This window comes from Staurois parvus, unplaced genomic scaffold (assembly GCF_062004578.1).
Source record: "Staurois parvus isolate SC_StPar_1 unplaced genomic scaffold, SC_StPar_1.0 ptg000299l, whole genome shotgun sequence".
Classification (NCBI taxonomy): Eukaryota; Metazoa; Chordata; class Amphibia; order Anura; family Ranidae; genus Staurois; species Staurois parvus.
Genome location: NW_028318095.1, coordinates 24,630,070 through 24,645,336, shown reverse-complemented (window position 1 = coordinate 24,645,336; position 15,267 = coordinate 24,630,070). Strand labels below are relative to the sequence as shown.

At 37.2% G+C, this 15,267-nt stretch overlaps 1 protein-coding gene across 3 annotated transcripts in view; it reads right to left on the bottom strand.

Annotated features, from left to right (window-relative positions):
• Window positions 1–1,735: 1,735 nt before the first annotated feature.
• Window positions 1,736–15,267, bottom strand: part of GOSR1 (golgi SNAP receptor complex member 1) — a 147,789-nt gene continuing 134,257 nt past the window's right edge. For 2 of the 3 annotated variants that reach the window (XM_089683054.1, XM_089683055.1), the window contains exon 9: window positions 1,736–9,849. In XM_089683054.1, the coding sequence (XP_089539180.1) occupies window positions 9,725–9,849 (125 nt within the window). In that variant the 3' untranslated portion in view covers window positions 1,736–9,724. Of the gene's footprint in view, window positions 9,850–12,446; window positions 12,574–15,267 lie in introns of those variants that run through there. The other variant, XM_089683056.1, reaches the window with a different exon arrangement.

Here is a 15,267-nt window from a genome sequence, read left to right as displayed (position 1 = left end):
CCCAACCCTTATATATACACGTGATTTTGCATTTCTGGGTAGGTGGCGCATGCGTGCCCTACCCGCGCCATTCGTGGCCACAGCTGTCAATCACCGGGTCCCCGCCGGTGATTACTTGCCAGTGCCCAGTGATTGCCGAGCATCTCCGACGGGGAAAACTGTAAACAAAACAGTTCTCCTCCGTCAGCTCGTGCACACTGCATAGGATGTTTGTGCGCAGCACAGCCATGCAAAGTAGTGTGATTACAGTGAAGCACGCGGACACCGCTTACAGTGAAACAGCACACAGTTAACCCTTTGATCGCCCCTCATGTTAACCCCTTCCTGCCCAGGGACCTTAGTACAGTGTCAGTGCTTTTTTTTTTTTAGCACTGATCACTGTATTGGTGTCACTGGGGATGTCAGTGACACCAAGTCAGTTCCCACCAGTGTCAGAATGGCTGCCGCAGTCCCGCTATAAGTCGCTGATCGCCCTCATTACTAGTAAAAATAAAAAATTCCTGTATCTACACCGCCATACCTATATCGACAACTTTCACGTAATCCAATTTATTTGCACGTATTGGGATTTTTTTTTTTTTTTTTTAGCAAAGACATGTAGCAGAATACATTTTGGCCAAAATACATGACAAAACTCGATTTTTTACATTCTCTTACTGGACATGTTTAATAGCAAAAAGTCAAAAATATTGTTGTTTTCTCAAAATTGTCTTTTTTTAATAGCGCAAAAATTAAAAATGCACAGGCAATCAAATACCACAGAAAGAAAGAACTATTTGTGGGGAAAAAGGACACATTTTATTTGGGTGCAGTGTTGCATGACCGCGCAATTGTAAGTTAAAATAATTCAACGCCATAAGGCAAAAAATGGCCTGGTCAGGAAGGGTGGTAAATCCTCTGGAGGGCTAGTGGTTAATGACTCACTCTGGGATCCAGGGCTGGGGATTCGGGAAGGGGGGGGAACATGTAAACAAACAAGAGTGACACTAGATCACTGGAAAGCCAGAGACTGTATGCATCTCAACCATATGGAACTATACATGGGTAAATACTTTTACAATACAAACCTTTTTTTTTCTTTTACTTCACATAATCTTTCTGCTGGCAAGATCCCAGCAATATTTCAGTTTTTTTTAACACATGTACATAAACCCCAAACACCAATCAGCGTTGTACTGAATGCACACACAAATGGATCTGGAGGGGAAACCATGATATCGAACTCTGTGACTCGCAGCAGTAGAGATGGCTGCAGGTCCTAAGCCTTGCTTGAGGACTGGACTAGAAAAATGCCGAAACTATTTATGTAACTGAGAAGTGTTACTTTTTAATATTCACAGTTTAGGGGCTTAAAATAATGAATTATTTAATATTTTACATACAATTCCCATTTCTATAGACAATAACAGATGGCAAAAAACCTTGTCATCCAAGAGAAAGTTTGGCTATGTTGGATAATGTGAGTAATGGCTACCAACAACCCTTCCATGCCGAGATAATATGACACCAAAGGCGTCTGTTAGTGCTACCTCTCCTGTTATCACTGAAAACATACAAGCTTGCATGACCTGAGCAACCATACATGTTAGAGTTTATGGGGGGACAAAAAAGTATATGGCTAGCTTTATTAGGCAATTTTTGGTAAAAATGTTTTAACATAACACAGATTAAACACCATTTGCGCTTGTATTATAAAATAGAGGACAACAGGCACAGTAAATGAGACACGGATACATGATGTATAAGTCTAATTTATTATTAAATTACATAACAAAGCTTTCTTCTTTCTTACAGACAGAAACTGCACATTAGGTGCAGAGATGGGAAAATAATTACAAGAGCAATAAAATATAATTAGTTTAAATGAGTCATTTGTAAAGCAAAATAAGAAAGTGCCATTAGAGGGGAAAGGATATATACAGGTGGACACTTTGGGTTTGGAAATTCTGAACAGTATACACTGAGCATGTTGAATAAATTAGGGTCCTCACATTCTATTTGGGAACACACATACAAACGAACATTCAGTAGAAAAAGCAAACTAATTTGTGTCTGGCTAAACAGAAAGTTTAAAGTTGGATTCTTCTGCTTCCATTCGGCAGAAACTGTAATATCTGTTCACTCATTTTGACCTACTTGTAACCAAAATATGTCTATTGTTTTTCTGGTTTAATTTAATAATCGTGTCTAATGGAAGAATTATCAGATTCTCCCCTTGCAGTAGAAAAGACTGTAATATAACAAAACAAACCCTGTTTCTGCAGAGACTTTGGGGTCAATTCGCTATGAGATAAATACTGCATGAATTTTTGAGTTAAAATAACTCATGCGGTATTAACTTCAAAAGAAGTCAATTCACTAAAAAACGTGTTATTTACGGAATGCGTTAAATATTTATGTTTTGCGATATTTATCACTTACATTTTGCATTATTGTTGTTTTTTTCACAGGTTAACATTGCACCAGAACGCACACAGCAATACTGTGAAACTATGAAAACATTGTAGTGTGCTATTATTCCCAAAATTATCTGATGAAATGTTACAATTTATTTTCATTCCTGAGCTAAGGGGAGAATATTTTTTACACTAATACATTGTATACTTTCCATTTTCTGGCCAGTGCAGAGTTCATCTAATTGTTATTTTGGATATTTCTAAAATACCGCCAGCAAACACCTGGTGATAAATAACGAATGTGTGTGTTTTTTAATGAATTGACTTTAATGATTTATCTCATTTTTTTGTAGTATTTATCTATTTTAACAAATGTGCAGTATTTACTTTACATTCGATATTTTACTTTGATGAATTGACTCTTATTATATCATGCAATAATTTATGCAAATGAGTCATGTGACCGTGTTATCACATGCGGTAACCTTTAGTGAATTGACCCCTATAAAGTATAACGTGGTCAGATGGTGGACAATGAAAATTTCATATTTGCTTAGTAAGTAGCAAATGTGCATTTAAACAAGATATTAACTTATGCAGCTGCATGTTCTGTGGATTAAATCATTCACAAGTTACAGCAGAAACACTTGTTTTCATCAGCTCAGCTGGTCCCCTCTTCTTTAAGTAGTGATTTGGAAGCCTGCCAGCCTTCTAATTTATAAAGTATTCACAGAACTGAGGCACAAAAAAAGGGCAGAGTGCACAGATCTGACATGTACTCAGTGTTTTTGGGGAGTTATAGGATGAATTCCTCCACAGCGCCAGGAGGTACAGAGATGCGTGAGTGATTGTTTTAAAAGCATATTTACTGCTTATTAAAAATGAGTTAATATTTCATTGTCTACAGTTTATTATGACCACAACGTTTAAGAGAATGTTACAAAGCAAAAGTCTTACATAGAAGCCTCCAGTCTCTGATGCCTATTGCTTTACATAAGTTCATGTTCAGAGCCTCTACTGATCATGGGGTAGGTCAGGTTCTGTGTACCAGCATTGGCATTGTTCAAAGATGGTACTGAATAGCCCAGGTCACTGTAGGCTTCCCCTTCCACATTTCTGCTTTGTCAGAAACTCCCTAATACAAAAGAGGCCCTCTCTAATAGTTTTTTTTTTTTTTAATGGCTGTATCAGAAATTACATTTACTGCATGTTGGTTGACGGTCTGTTTGACTTTCCACCAAACACTACTTTATAATATTGGTCTCACATCCAATGTTCCATGAGATGTGTACGCATTGATCATGAGATGGTTGTAAAAGACCAGAACGGAGGTATTTCACATAAACTGAGGTATTGTCCAGAGATCAAAAAGTCAAAGCTAACACCAAACTGAATAAAGCTCAAAAACAACCATCTGCAACTTTGCCAGCCTTTAGTTTTATGGAATGCCCCTTGTGATAAAGTAACATGATCACATGCAATTTAAAAGCTAATCAGAGATTTGTTTACAGTGGTAGATCACATCAAGTCACATGTCCATTTCTTACCGGACTACATATCTATTTAAAAAAATAAGAGGTGAGCCAGTCACTGTAAGCAAAGCTTGGACTTCTTAAAATATTTGCATGAGAGAAGAATGCTAACTTTCTTCATAAAATCCTAGTTGTTAAGTCTGCATACCTGTTCTAGTTTAGAGACTCATATAGTGCCTTGAAAAAGTATTCACACCCCTTGAAATTTTCCACGTTTTGTCATGTTACAACCAAAATTGTAAATGTACTTTATTGGGATTGTATGTGATAGACCAACACAAAGTGGAACAGAATTGTGAAGTGGAAGGAAAATGATCAATGGTTTTCAAAAGTTTTTACAAATAAATATCTGAAAAGTGTGGTGTGTATTTGTCTTCAGAAGTCACCTAATTAATAAATAGAGTTCACCTGTGTGTAACAATCTCAGTATAAATACAGGTGTTCTGTGAAGCCCTCAGAGGTTTATTAGAGAACATTAATGAACAAACAGCATCATGAAGGCCAAGGAACACACCAGACAGGTCAGGATTAAATTGTGGAGACGTTTAAACGCAGGGTTAGGTTATAAAAAAAAAAAAAGAAAATAATGAAGATTTGAATATTTCACAGAGCATTGTTCAATCCATCATCTGAAAATGGAAAGCCCGATGGGAGGGGCGAAACGCATTGACGCATTTCCGGTCTTTACCTCGTACGTCTGACGTCACTTCCGGTGAGTGGAACGCACGCTGAGCGGTGCGTTCCAGCGGCCATCTTTTGGGATCTGTGCATGTTTGTTCTCTGTGGAGCTTCTGCTGTATCCTGGAGCTGGGATGTGAGATTCCTGAGGAGGTTGTCTGACATTTATTGTCCATCTGGAAGAAGTTTGTTCTAATAAATATGCCTTTTTAAAGTGTTTAAAATGTGAGTGGCCTTAATCCTTGTTTTCATTTATAAATGGTAATTTGCAATATTACACTATCTGAGATTTTCTCTCCCCGGTTGCATGGTGGAGCCTATACTGATGGTGAGGATTCCTAGAGAGTGGATACGAAAGAGGGTTTAGGATCCCATAAAAATTCCTAAAAGGCGTTTCATTCACCTAAATCTGGTGAGTGTATTTGATGTTGGTTTGCACGGGTGGAAGGTGGAAGTTTTTTCTTTGCATCTGAAGAATTTTTTGATCTTTTTTGCACGAACTTTTTGTGATTCACGAACTTTTGTTGTTTATCATTATGATTGATTTTCACTACTAATTTAATTTTGATTACATATTATGCACTTTATATATTGATTTGATTTAGAGGTCTATGTTTGCGCTGTTTATTTATATTTATCACATTTTGAAAATGGAAAGAGTATGGCAAAACTGCAAACCTAACAAGACACAGCTGTCCATCTAAACTAACAGGCCGGGCAAGGAGAGCAATAATCAGAGAAGCAGCCAAGAGGCCCATGGTAACTCTGGAGGAGCTGCAGAGATCCTCAGCTCAGGTGGGGGAATCTGTCCACAGGACAACTATTAGTCATGTGAAAAAAGGTGCTCTGGTCAGAGGAGACTAAAATTTAACTTTTTGGCCTAAAAGCAAGCCACTCTGTGTGGCAGAAAATTAACACTGCACATCACCCTGAACACCACATCCCCACAAAACCGTTTAAGACTCTGCAAGACTTGAAAGTGGGGCAGAGCTTCTCCTTCCAGCAGGACAACAACCCTAAACATACAGCCAGAGCTACAATGGAATGGTTTAGATCAAAGCATATTCATTCATGTGTTAGGATGGCCCAAATCCAGACCTAAATCCAATTGAGAATCTGTGGCAAGACTTGAAAATTGGTGTTCACAGACGCTCTCCATCCAATCTGACAAAGCTTGAGCTATTTTGCAATGAAGAATGGACAAAAATGTCACTCTCTAGAGATGTGCAAAGCTGGTAGAGACATCCCCAAAAAGACTTGCAGCTGTAGTTTCTGCAAAAGATGGTTCTACAAAGTATTGATTCAGGGGGGCTGAATACAAATGCGCACCACACTTTTCACATTTGTAAAAAAATTTTGAAAACCATTTATCATTTTCCTTCCACTTCACAATTAAGTGCCACTTTGTGTTGGTTTATCACATAAAATCCCAATAAAATACATTTAAGTTTTTGGTTGTAACATGACAAAATGTGGAAAATTTCAAGGGATATGAATACGTTTTCAAGGCACTGTAGTATTGAAGCAAGAGGGTCAACAAGGATTTCAAAAGGAGAGTGACAGCTGCCATATTTCTCTTATGATAGGGTTCTTTTCATGAGGAAGTGCCAACCAGAGGACTTTCTTTTTACTGGGATTTGACAAATTCAGGCACGAAGCCTGGTCATGTGATCTCATATTGCACTATCCTTTCACCCAGCTCGTACAGTAATAACATTATTGCACAGTATAAACACTAGTTGAAGGCACAGACCTGCATTTGGATAATGTTTGACAGGGAAAAAAACACCAGATTACCCAGACACTGTTTATCACATGCTTAATTGCTTAATTGTACAGAGCTGGATAAAATCGGTCTGCTATGGGTTAACTCCATTTTGTTGCGTAAAATTATGCAGTAATCAGCTTCTGTCTGATTTAATAAACGAATAAATTACTTCTAATTGCTTACCATGAGTAGTCACAGCAATTGCACTTTACATAGACAATATTTATATGCTGCTTCCATGTTGTGACTGCATTTTTTTGCCCTACGTGGCAGTCTGTTCTCTTCACTGTATACTCAGTACTTTGCAGACCTACTACACATACAGACAAGTACCCAACCAAGCCTCACTCAACACATCAACTGTCATTTATGAACCCGTTAGTTTTTGCAACTTATTTATCTGGCACCAGGAGGTGTCTGCTTGTAACTTTAAATAACCTCACCTCCTTTTGTGTGTATCAGGAGAGCCCCCGAACTTGGGCACATACTTCTTGGAATGCTCAGCTTCAGTCCTACTTAAGTCATACACTCCCTTTCATAAGCCAGTTTAACATGTGTGCTTTTCTCTTTGCTTCTAAGAGTCAATGATTCCTGAAAGTGTGCAGAGTTTAAGAGCTTATAGAAGAGGAACAGATTTAAAAAGCTACAAGCCTACACCTTGGAGGTCTTTATGGCTTCTAGTGTTCATCAAGTGACAACTTTAATTTCAAGGCAAACTATTGTAAAAGCTTTTCATAATAGGAGCTAAACTTGATCCTATATTTTGTAAACTGAAAGCAGTCAGGCTCACCACAAACTATGTACATTTATTCTGGTGCAGTTTGATGAGCATGTACGGCCACTAGCTGGTGGCACTGAACGCCAACACTAGGTTGTGAATGTATTTCACCAACTCAATTACCACCTCCAACATCAAGACAGGAAGTGCATTCTAAAGCACAGCTAATGAAAATTGATTTGCCCTCCATCCCAATTTAATTTTAACAGCTCTGAAGAAAGCTCTTAAAAAATATCTTCCACTTGCTACAGATCTAATTTATTATTAAATGTGTATAGTGACTGCATACAATGAAAGAGCTAAGAGATATTGTCCGTACTGGGCTGCCTTTGAGCCTCAGTGAGTGATTTTCTTTAAAACAAAATTGTGGGAGTAGGTTTAAAGGAAAATGTATCAATTAAAAGAAAAATACAAAAAATTAAATGTTATAAATGTCCTCCAATACATTTACTGACAATATCCAATTGGCAGTTGCTAGCAAAGGCCCGATATTTAAACTTTCTTTCCTTTAAACACTATTACAAAAATGTTTTCCTTGTCATGTGACAAGGATGTAAAAGGAAAATGCCAATAAAACAGTTCAAAACGCCTTTTGTTTTTCATAATCTTGTACTTGATACACAAAAAGGTATGTTAACATACAAAGACAGTGGACAAATACCAGGATCCAGGCATTTGCTGTATCTTGTGTATCACTTACAACTGGATCTTATTTTTAGAATATGAAATTGTCACTTTCCAACAAACTGCCTTACATAGCAAACCATTTTGAAGAAAATCTCAGGGAACAGCAGGATCCATTAGCCAAAGTCAATGAATCCAAGAGAAAAATAAGATCCCAGAACTCAATTGCTCCTCTTGACTATCCCATTTAATGCATACTGGCAAATACAATATTTGACATGGCACTACAGTTTGCACAAATGGGAAGAGCACAACTAGCTCAATATGCTATAGGTTGTAGTTTCATGTTGCTCATTGTATTAACCAAATACACAAGGAAAAGGAAAAGATATTTTCAAACAGGAGTAGAGTTCTAAAATGTTATCATAGAAACAACTTCTCTGATGTTCTGTATAGCTTTCTAGCTCACGAATGCACACTCACGAATGTATATGGATGTTGGTGAAGAATTCATATCCACTGCTGTAGGTTCAGCAGTTCAATGAACATTGCAGGTGGGATGCTGGGCCACTTTAGAATGCCAGTTCAATGTACACTGCAGGTGTGACGCTGGTCCACTTTAGAATGCCAGTTCAATGTACATTGCAGGTGTGATGCTGGTCCACTTTAGAATGCCAGTTCAATGTACATTGCAGGTGTGATGCTGGTCCACTTTAGTATGCTAGGAACAGTTCTGCATTAACTGTAATAAAATACAAAGGAACCCTAAAGGGGCTGAATGTCTGCTTACTCAGGCTAGACCAGTTCCTGATGTTTACATTAATCATCCCTGGACATTAATCAAAGCAACTACCTATTTAATTGTTTTTTTCTAATGTATAAACTTATTTTTCATGGGCTTAAGAGACATATTTATTTGTATCATTTTTTATTTATGATGCCCATTTTTTGCAGATACATTTGTGCTAAATCTGCAAACTGTTTTTGTTTCACTAATCTCCTTCAAATTCAAAATACTTTATTAAATAAATCAATTGCATCACAAACCAGACCATACAGTAGGTCAAATACCCTTTTTTTCCCTTTTCGAAATGGGTAAATCTATGTGAGAAAGATTATTATAAACCAAAAAGGTCCATTACATAGACCATATTCATGGTACAATTTACGTAAAGTCTGCCAGGCATAAGTTGGAACAATACAGTAAAAATGATTAACTCCTGTAACTAAAATTAAACCTAACAGAGTAATCCAAGCCACAATTTTGCATTCAGAAATATAGATTTGAAGGTCTTTACAGCATGACAGAAAAGCATGTCTGGCCCCTACACATAGTGAAGGCAGTCATTTGTGTTTGTTAATGAAACTGCAGTATATCAATTCAGTGAGACACAGCGGAGACAAAATTGCTGCCACCACTGTTTAAATAATGGATCACTTTGATATACCCGATGCTCAATATGGGCTTGTCATCCAAACCAAGTAGCAGTCGCTTAAACAAGACATTTTACTGTCCTTCCTTGCTATGTGTAGTAACTCTATAAATGGATTAATAAACCATTACTTTGTGAGCATTAAAAAGATCTTGGGTCTCTTTTTTTTTTACTTTTTTTGCAGCTGTCACATAAAAAGGTATGGATCCTAGGTTCAGCATTCCCTAAAAGTGCCTTTTCCAAGCTCGAAATTACAGACATCAATCAGCCACTGGTATTCATCAGATACACTATGGATATACATAATGATTAGACGAATATAAGTATGTACAACTACTGACTACCATGTGGATGCAGTCAGCACTTAAGATTGCCAATATAAAATGTAAATTATTCCTTTAATACCCCGTGTTCCCTTATGTACAGGTGGTGTTTGCAGAAATGCACGTTTCACTGGTCTCTTCATTCTGCTGTAGCTGCTCACTCAGGTTTCTGGCAGAGTCTGTTGTCAGTCATCAATGGAAAGCATATAGCAGCAACAAAATAGTGCAAATGCCAATTATAGAACCCAGAATGAGTGAATCACGACGCTTCCTCAGGTTAATCCTCTGAATAAGGCTGTTGACTGCAGGGAATCGATCTATGTAAATTAATTAAGGGAAGTAACTCAACATATGAAGATGAGTGTAGCACAGGAAAGATGGAATCTGAAGAAACATTTATATCTAAATACAAAAACATATGTTAGTGAGAGAAAGTTTCTGGGGCTTTAGGAAATTTTGCATTTGGATTTCTGCATGAATGGCTTCCAGCGTGTGATTTGATGATGATAGCAGCCATAATGAACAAATCTAATTTAACAAACATACATAGTTAATCAAGATCAGAAATAAAAAGTAAATAAACTGCTAGGAAAAAAAATATTGTTACATCACTGTTAAAATAGGACAACTGGAGTTTGGCATTCCAGTCTTGCGTTAACTCAATTACCTACGGAGTTTAAAAACATAATTATAATATAAAAATAAGTACCACCGTGTGCCACAGTTGAAATATTACTGCTATCCTTTACATAGATTTCTCCTAACTTTCTGTCCTGCTAACAATGGTTTTACAAAACAGGAGGCGAGATCCAGACAGAAATCTAATTCTATTTTGCTGTTGGAGATATACCTACACCTTCTGTCCGGTAAAACTGTTGCAAGAAGAACAGGAAGTGAGGAATCTCTATATCAGAGCCTCGGAGAGCAGCAGAGCCCCAACAGGGTTTCTAACCTTTGGCTGAACATATACTTTAGGGACCAAAGAATTTCAGGTTGACCTGAAAAATATACATCAGAATATCTGTTATCTAAAATGAAAACAAATTGTGTTAGGTCATTGGTCCTCTCAGTGGCTTTTGGTGTGTGGGTATATGCACCCTACTTTCTTGTTTAAATATATGTACATGCCATCTTTGGGGAGTTTTGGAATTCTTAAATATAGTAGGCATTAGTTTTAGTTACATATATTAACCATTTGCCGCCCGGCCAATGGCCGTTTGGCAGCTTGAAAGTTGCTTCTCCACTCCGGGTGCACGCCATTTGGCGTGCTCCCGCACATGCGCCATTTGCGCTAATGCAGAGCGGCGCAGCAGCTCGATCTGTCACCGGGCATGTACCTCGGACACGGCCGATGACAGATCCGAGTACCGGCTCCGTTGCAGGTACCATGTGACCTGCTGTGACCAATCACAGCAGGTCACATGACAGTTGTATACAATGGATGGCTTCATTCATGATGCCATCCATTGTATACTAGTACCTAGCTGTGAATGGTCACAGCTAATCACATGCACATGTCATGTGATTAGCTGTGACCAAATCACAGCTAAGCACAAAAAAAAAGAAAGCTGAATGAATCCATTTCATTCAGGTAAATGCTTGCTTATAGCAAAGTATTTCTTTGCTATAAGCAAATTGTGTAAAAAAAAAAAAAAATACTGATCACTTCCCCAAAGTAGTACAATGTTACTATGGTAACATTGTACTACTTTGGTCATAGTAAAATATGAAAAAAAAATGTTAAAAAAAATATAAAAAAGTAATAAAAAATTAAAAATAATAAAAATTAAAAAAAAAAAAATATATATATATATATATATATATATATATATATATATATATATATATATATATTTTTTTTTTTCATACTGTCACCAGTCAGTGTCCCTGTTCACCGCCATGCCAGTTATATGATGACGCTGTACTGCACTGGTGACAGTATGTAAAAAAAAAATAGTGAAAATAATTTTTTTCATTTTTTCATTTTCCGAAAAATTATGACAAAAAAAAATACAACTTCAAAAAACTCGCCATGCCTCTTATGAAGTACGTCGGACTGTCTACTGCAAAAAGGGGTCATTTGGGGGATATCTGTACTGTTCTGACATTCTTGGACCTCAAGAAATTAGATTGGCCGTCAGTACTTCAGGATTGATCAATATTCAGATCTATACCATAGTTTGTGAACTCTATAACTTTCCTACAAACTAAATAATACATCCTAATTTGGGTTATTTTCACCAAAGACATGTAGCAGAATACATCTCGGCCTAAATTTATGAAGAACAATTATTTATTTGTAAATTTTTATAACGGAAACAAAGAAAAACGTGTATTTTTTTCAACATTTTGGCCTTTTTTTGTTAATTTAGCAAAAAATAAAAACCCCAGCGGTGATTAAATACCACCAAAAGAAAGCTCTAGTTGTGTGAAGAAAATGATAAAATTTTAGTTTGGGTACAATGTTGTATGACTGCGCAATTGTCATTCAAAGTGTGAGAGCGCTGAAACGTGAAAAATGGCCTGGGCAGGAAGGGGTAAAATTGCACGGTATTGAAATGGTTAAAAGAAGCCCAAAAATGTTACATATCTCACATTTTGTTTTACATTTACATTTTTTCAGCAACCAACTTCACTTGATTCCTTGTTTTTCTGTATTATGCCTTCTCAAAAAACATATATAAACATTAATGTGGTTCCAGCATATTCCCAGTGGCAAGGAAAAATGAGAGAGAAGAATGGAGCCAACAATGCTGCTCCTGAAATATTAAGTACTTTTCCTGGCTCTACACTCATTACTGTGTAATTAAACCTATGACACCTCTTCATTGATCTGTCTGCACAATCTCACCATTCGCAAACACAAGAGGAAAGGAAGAAAGATAGCATAGTAGAAAGAAAATAGCAAAGCTCATTTTATGACAAATGTTTTATTATAATCTAAGCCAGAAAAACTGAGACATTTTTTCAGCAGGTTAAGAAATTTGATCATTACCACAGACGGTACTTTGCTGTTAAAGAGTCTCAGCAGTTTTTAATGTCTGTAGGCAGAAATGAGGGAAATATCTTAAGGAGAAAACCTTGTTAACAAGAAGAGTTTCAAAGACATTATACAAGAGATCATAAAATGACCCCTGTGTGTTTACATACTAAATATCAAATCCCTAGCGAACTTAAAGAAGTAAGGCAGATTCTTTCATATTTAAAAAGGCAAACCAATTATTTTACAGTACATTAAGGTTTCATCCAAATTTAGCAGTAATGTGGAAAAAGAAAAGGAATTTTAATAAAACCACATACACCCAGTTATATAATAAAGATGGTACATCGGGTTATTAAAATACAGAATATATTTATTAAAGCTGAACTTCAGCCAAAACCAGTTTTTGTCCATTTGCATTATAAAAAGAAATGAACACTAATGAAGTGTGTGCAATGTGCTGCTGCTGCGTTTTGTAATACTCTTGATTTCATTCCCCACATACAGTATACTCAGCACTGAACATTAGGCGCTGAAGCTTACAGTTCCACCTGGAACTGGAACTCTCTTCAATAAATGCAAGGCATTATATGATTGGAGGAGGTACGGAAGACCATCACAATCTCCCCTTCTTCAATCACAAAACAACTTGCATTCACTAAAAAGAAAAAAACAGTTTCACTGTTAAGGAAGACATCCTCCCCACCACTTCATACATGCTCAAAACTGCATTTAGCAAATATTAGCTGGCGATGGGTCTTAATTTTTATTTTTTTTTACCTAAAGCAGTATTAAAACTTTTGAAAGTTTCAGTCTGCCACACTCCCATGAACGTATACACATGGATCCGGGGCATCTATGTACAAAATTGCTGATTGCGCTACATGTCACATATCGCAACGCACACCAGAGTGAGAGCAGTTAACTCTAAACTGGTGACCTGCAGGGGGTGTTTAATGCCATTTACGGCTTTTAAGGCTTGATATATTGGGTATCTATTTATTAAGCGTAATCTCATGTTTTAAACGTTACCAAAATTGGGTAACATACTGTGTTTGTGTGCCCTAAAATTAACTTTAGAATGTTGTTTACAGAAAATTTGGGCTCAAATATCATACAATTTAAAAAAACTGGTACTACCACTTTTTTTTCAGGGTTTCTGCTTATATATATATGAAAATATATTGTTCTCTGTTTGGGGTTTTTAATTAATCTTCAGGTCTAAAAAGAGGAATTTTGATTTACCTGTAAATCCCACAACTTGGAGTTTAAAGCAGGATAAAGGCAGATTATTTATACAGCAGAGGCTATAGGTGTGTACCTTCAGGCGATTGAACACTGGCAAAGCTTTAGTGAACATGCCCTCTGGGTACCTCCCCTATAACCCTACCCCACTCTGAGTTCTCAGTTTTATAGCAAGTAATGGAGAGTGAAAAGAATGGAAGGGAGAGTGGCCTGTGTTCTGTACTGTACTGCAAGATATGGAATATACAGGTAAATCAAAACTCCTCATCTTTGATGTACAGTACAGAACACAGGGGAAAATTTACACACTATGTTATTTACAACAATAACTAAGGGAATGATGGGTAACAATGAGGCTAACAGAACTGTGCCAGGAGGCCCAAACAACAAGAGTCCGAAGGCCCAACCTCAGAGAGCCATTTTGAGAACCTTGCAGCTAAACACTGCATCAGAAGAAGATTGTACATCCACCTGGTAAAACTTTGAAACAGTATGAACAGAAAACTGGGTAGCAGTCTTACATAACTGAGTAAATGGACTTTATGCTGCAATGCCAGGAAATTCCCATTGATCTAGAGGAATGTGAGTGCAAAAGCGCAGGAGGAGATTTCTCTTTTAGAATGTAAACTCCTGTGATCATATTCCTTATCTATTGTCAGATGGTGGACTTTGAAGCAGGGTGTTCCTTGTGAGATTTCAAGGATAGGACAAACAGGTGACAATATCCTCAAAGAGGTGGAATGCTGAAACCACCTTTGGGAGAAAAGATGGCCTTGAGCGTAAGATAACCTTGTCATTGTGAAGTATGAGGAAAGGCTCTACACAGAAAAAGGCTGCCCATTCAGAAACATGTCAGGCAAATGTGATAGTGACCAAAAGGCGATTCTGCATTACAGATATCCCTGATAGGTGTAAAGAGTGGTTTCTGCAGGGCAGAGAAAACAAAGTTGAGTTCCCAAGTTAGCACAGGGTGCTGCAAGGAGGGTTTATTACAAGATACACCTTGCAGAAATGTTCTTACAAGAGAGTGAAGCCACAGGCCTTTGAAAAAGAATGGATAAGGTTGAGACCAGATGATAGCCAAATGGGACATGCAACAAACTGGAGGTGGTTGTCTGCTATTGTGAAGCTCAGAAAGTACTGAGGAGGTGAGCAAATTGGAACATGCAAATAGGCATCTTGAATGTCTATGAATGCCATGTATTTCCTTTGTCTCAGAGAGGTAGTTACTGACTTTGCAAGTTCCATGTAAAATTTTTGAATACGAAGGAATTTGTTGAAGGATTTTAACTTCACAATTGGATGAATACCCCCATTGGGTATTGGTACCATGAACAGGTTTGAGCAGAGACCTTTGATCATGTCTTGCTGTGATACCAGCATAATGACTCCCTAGGACAAGAGGTGATTTAATACATTTTGAAAATCTAACCGTCTTTGAGCAGTTTTTGCTATATTTTTTAGCTATATTTTGTACATCTTTGAAACCACAGGTCTGGGACATCTGTGA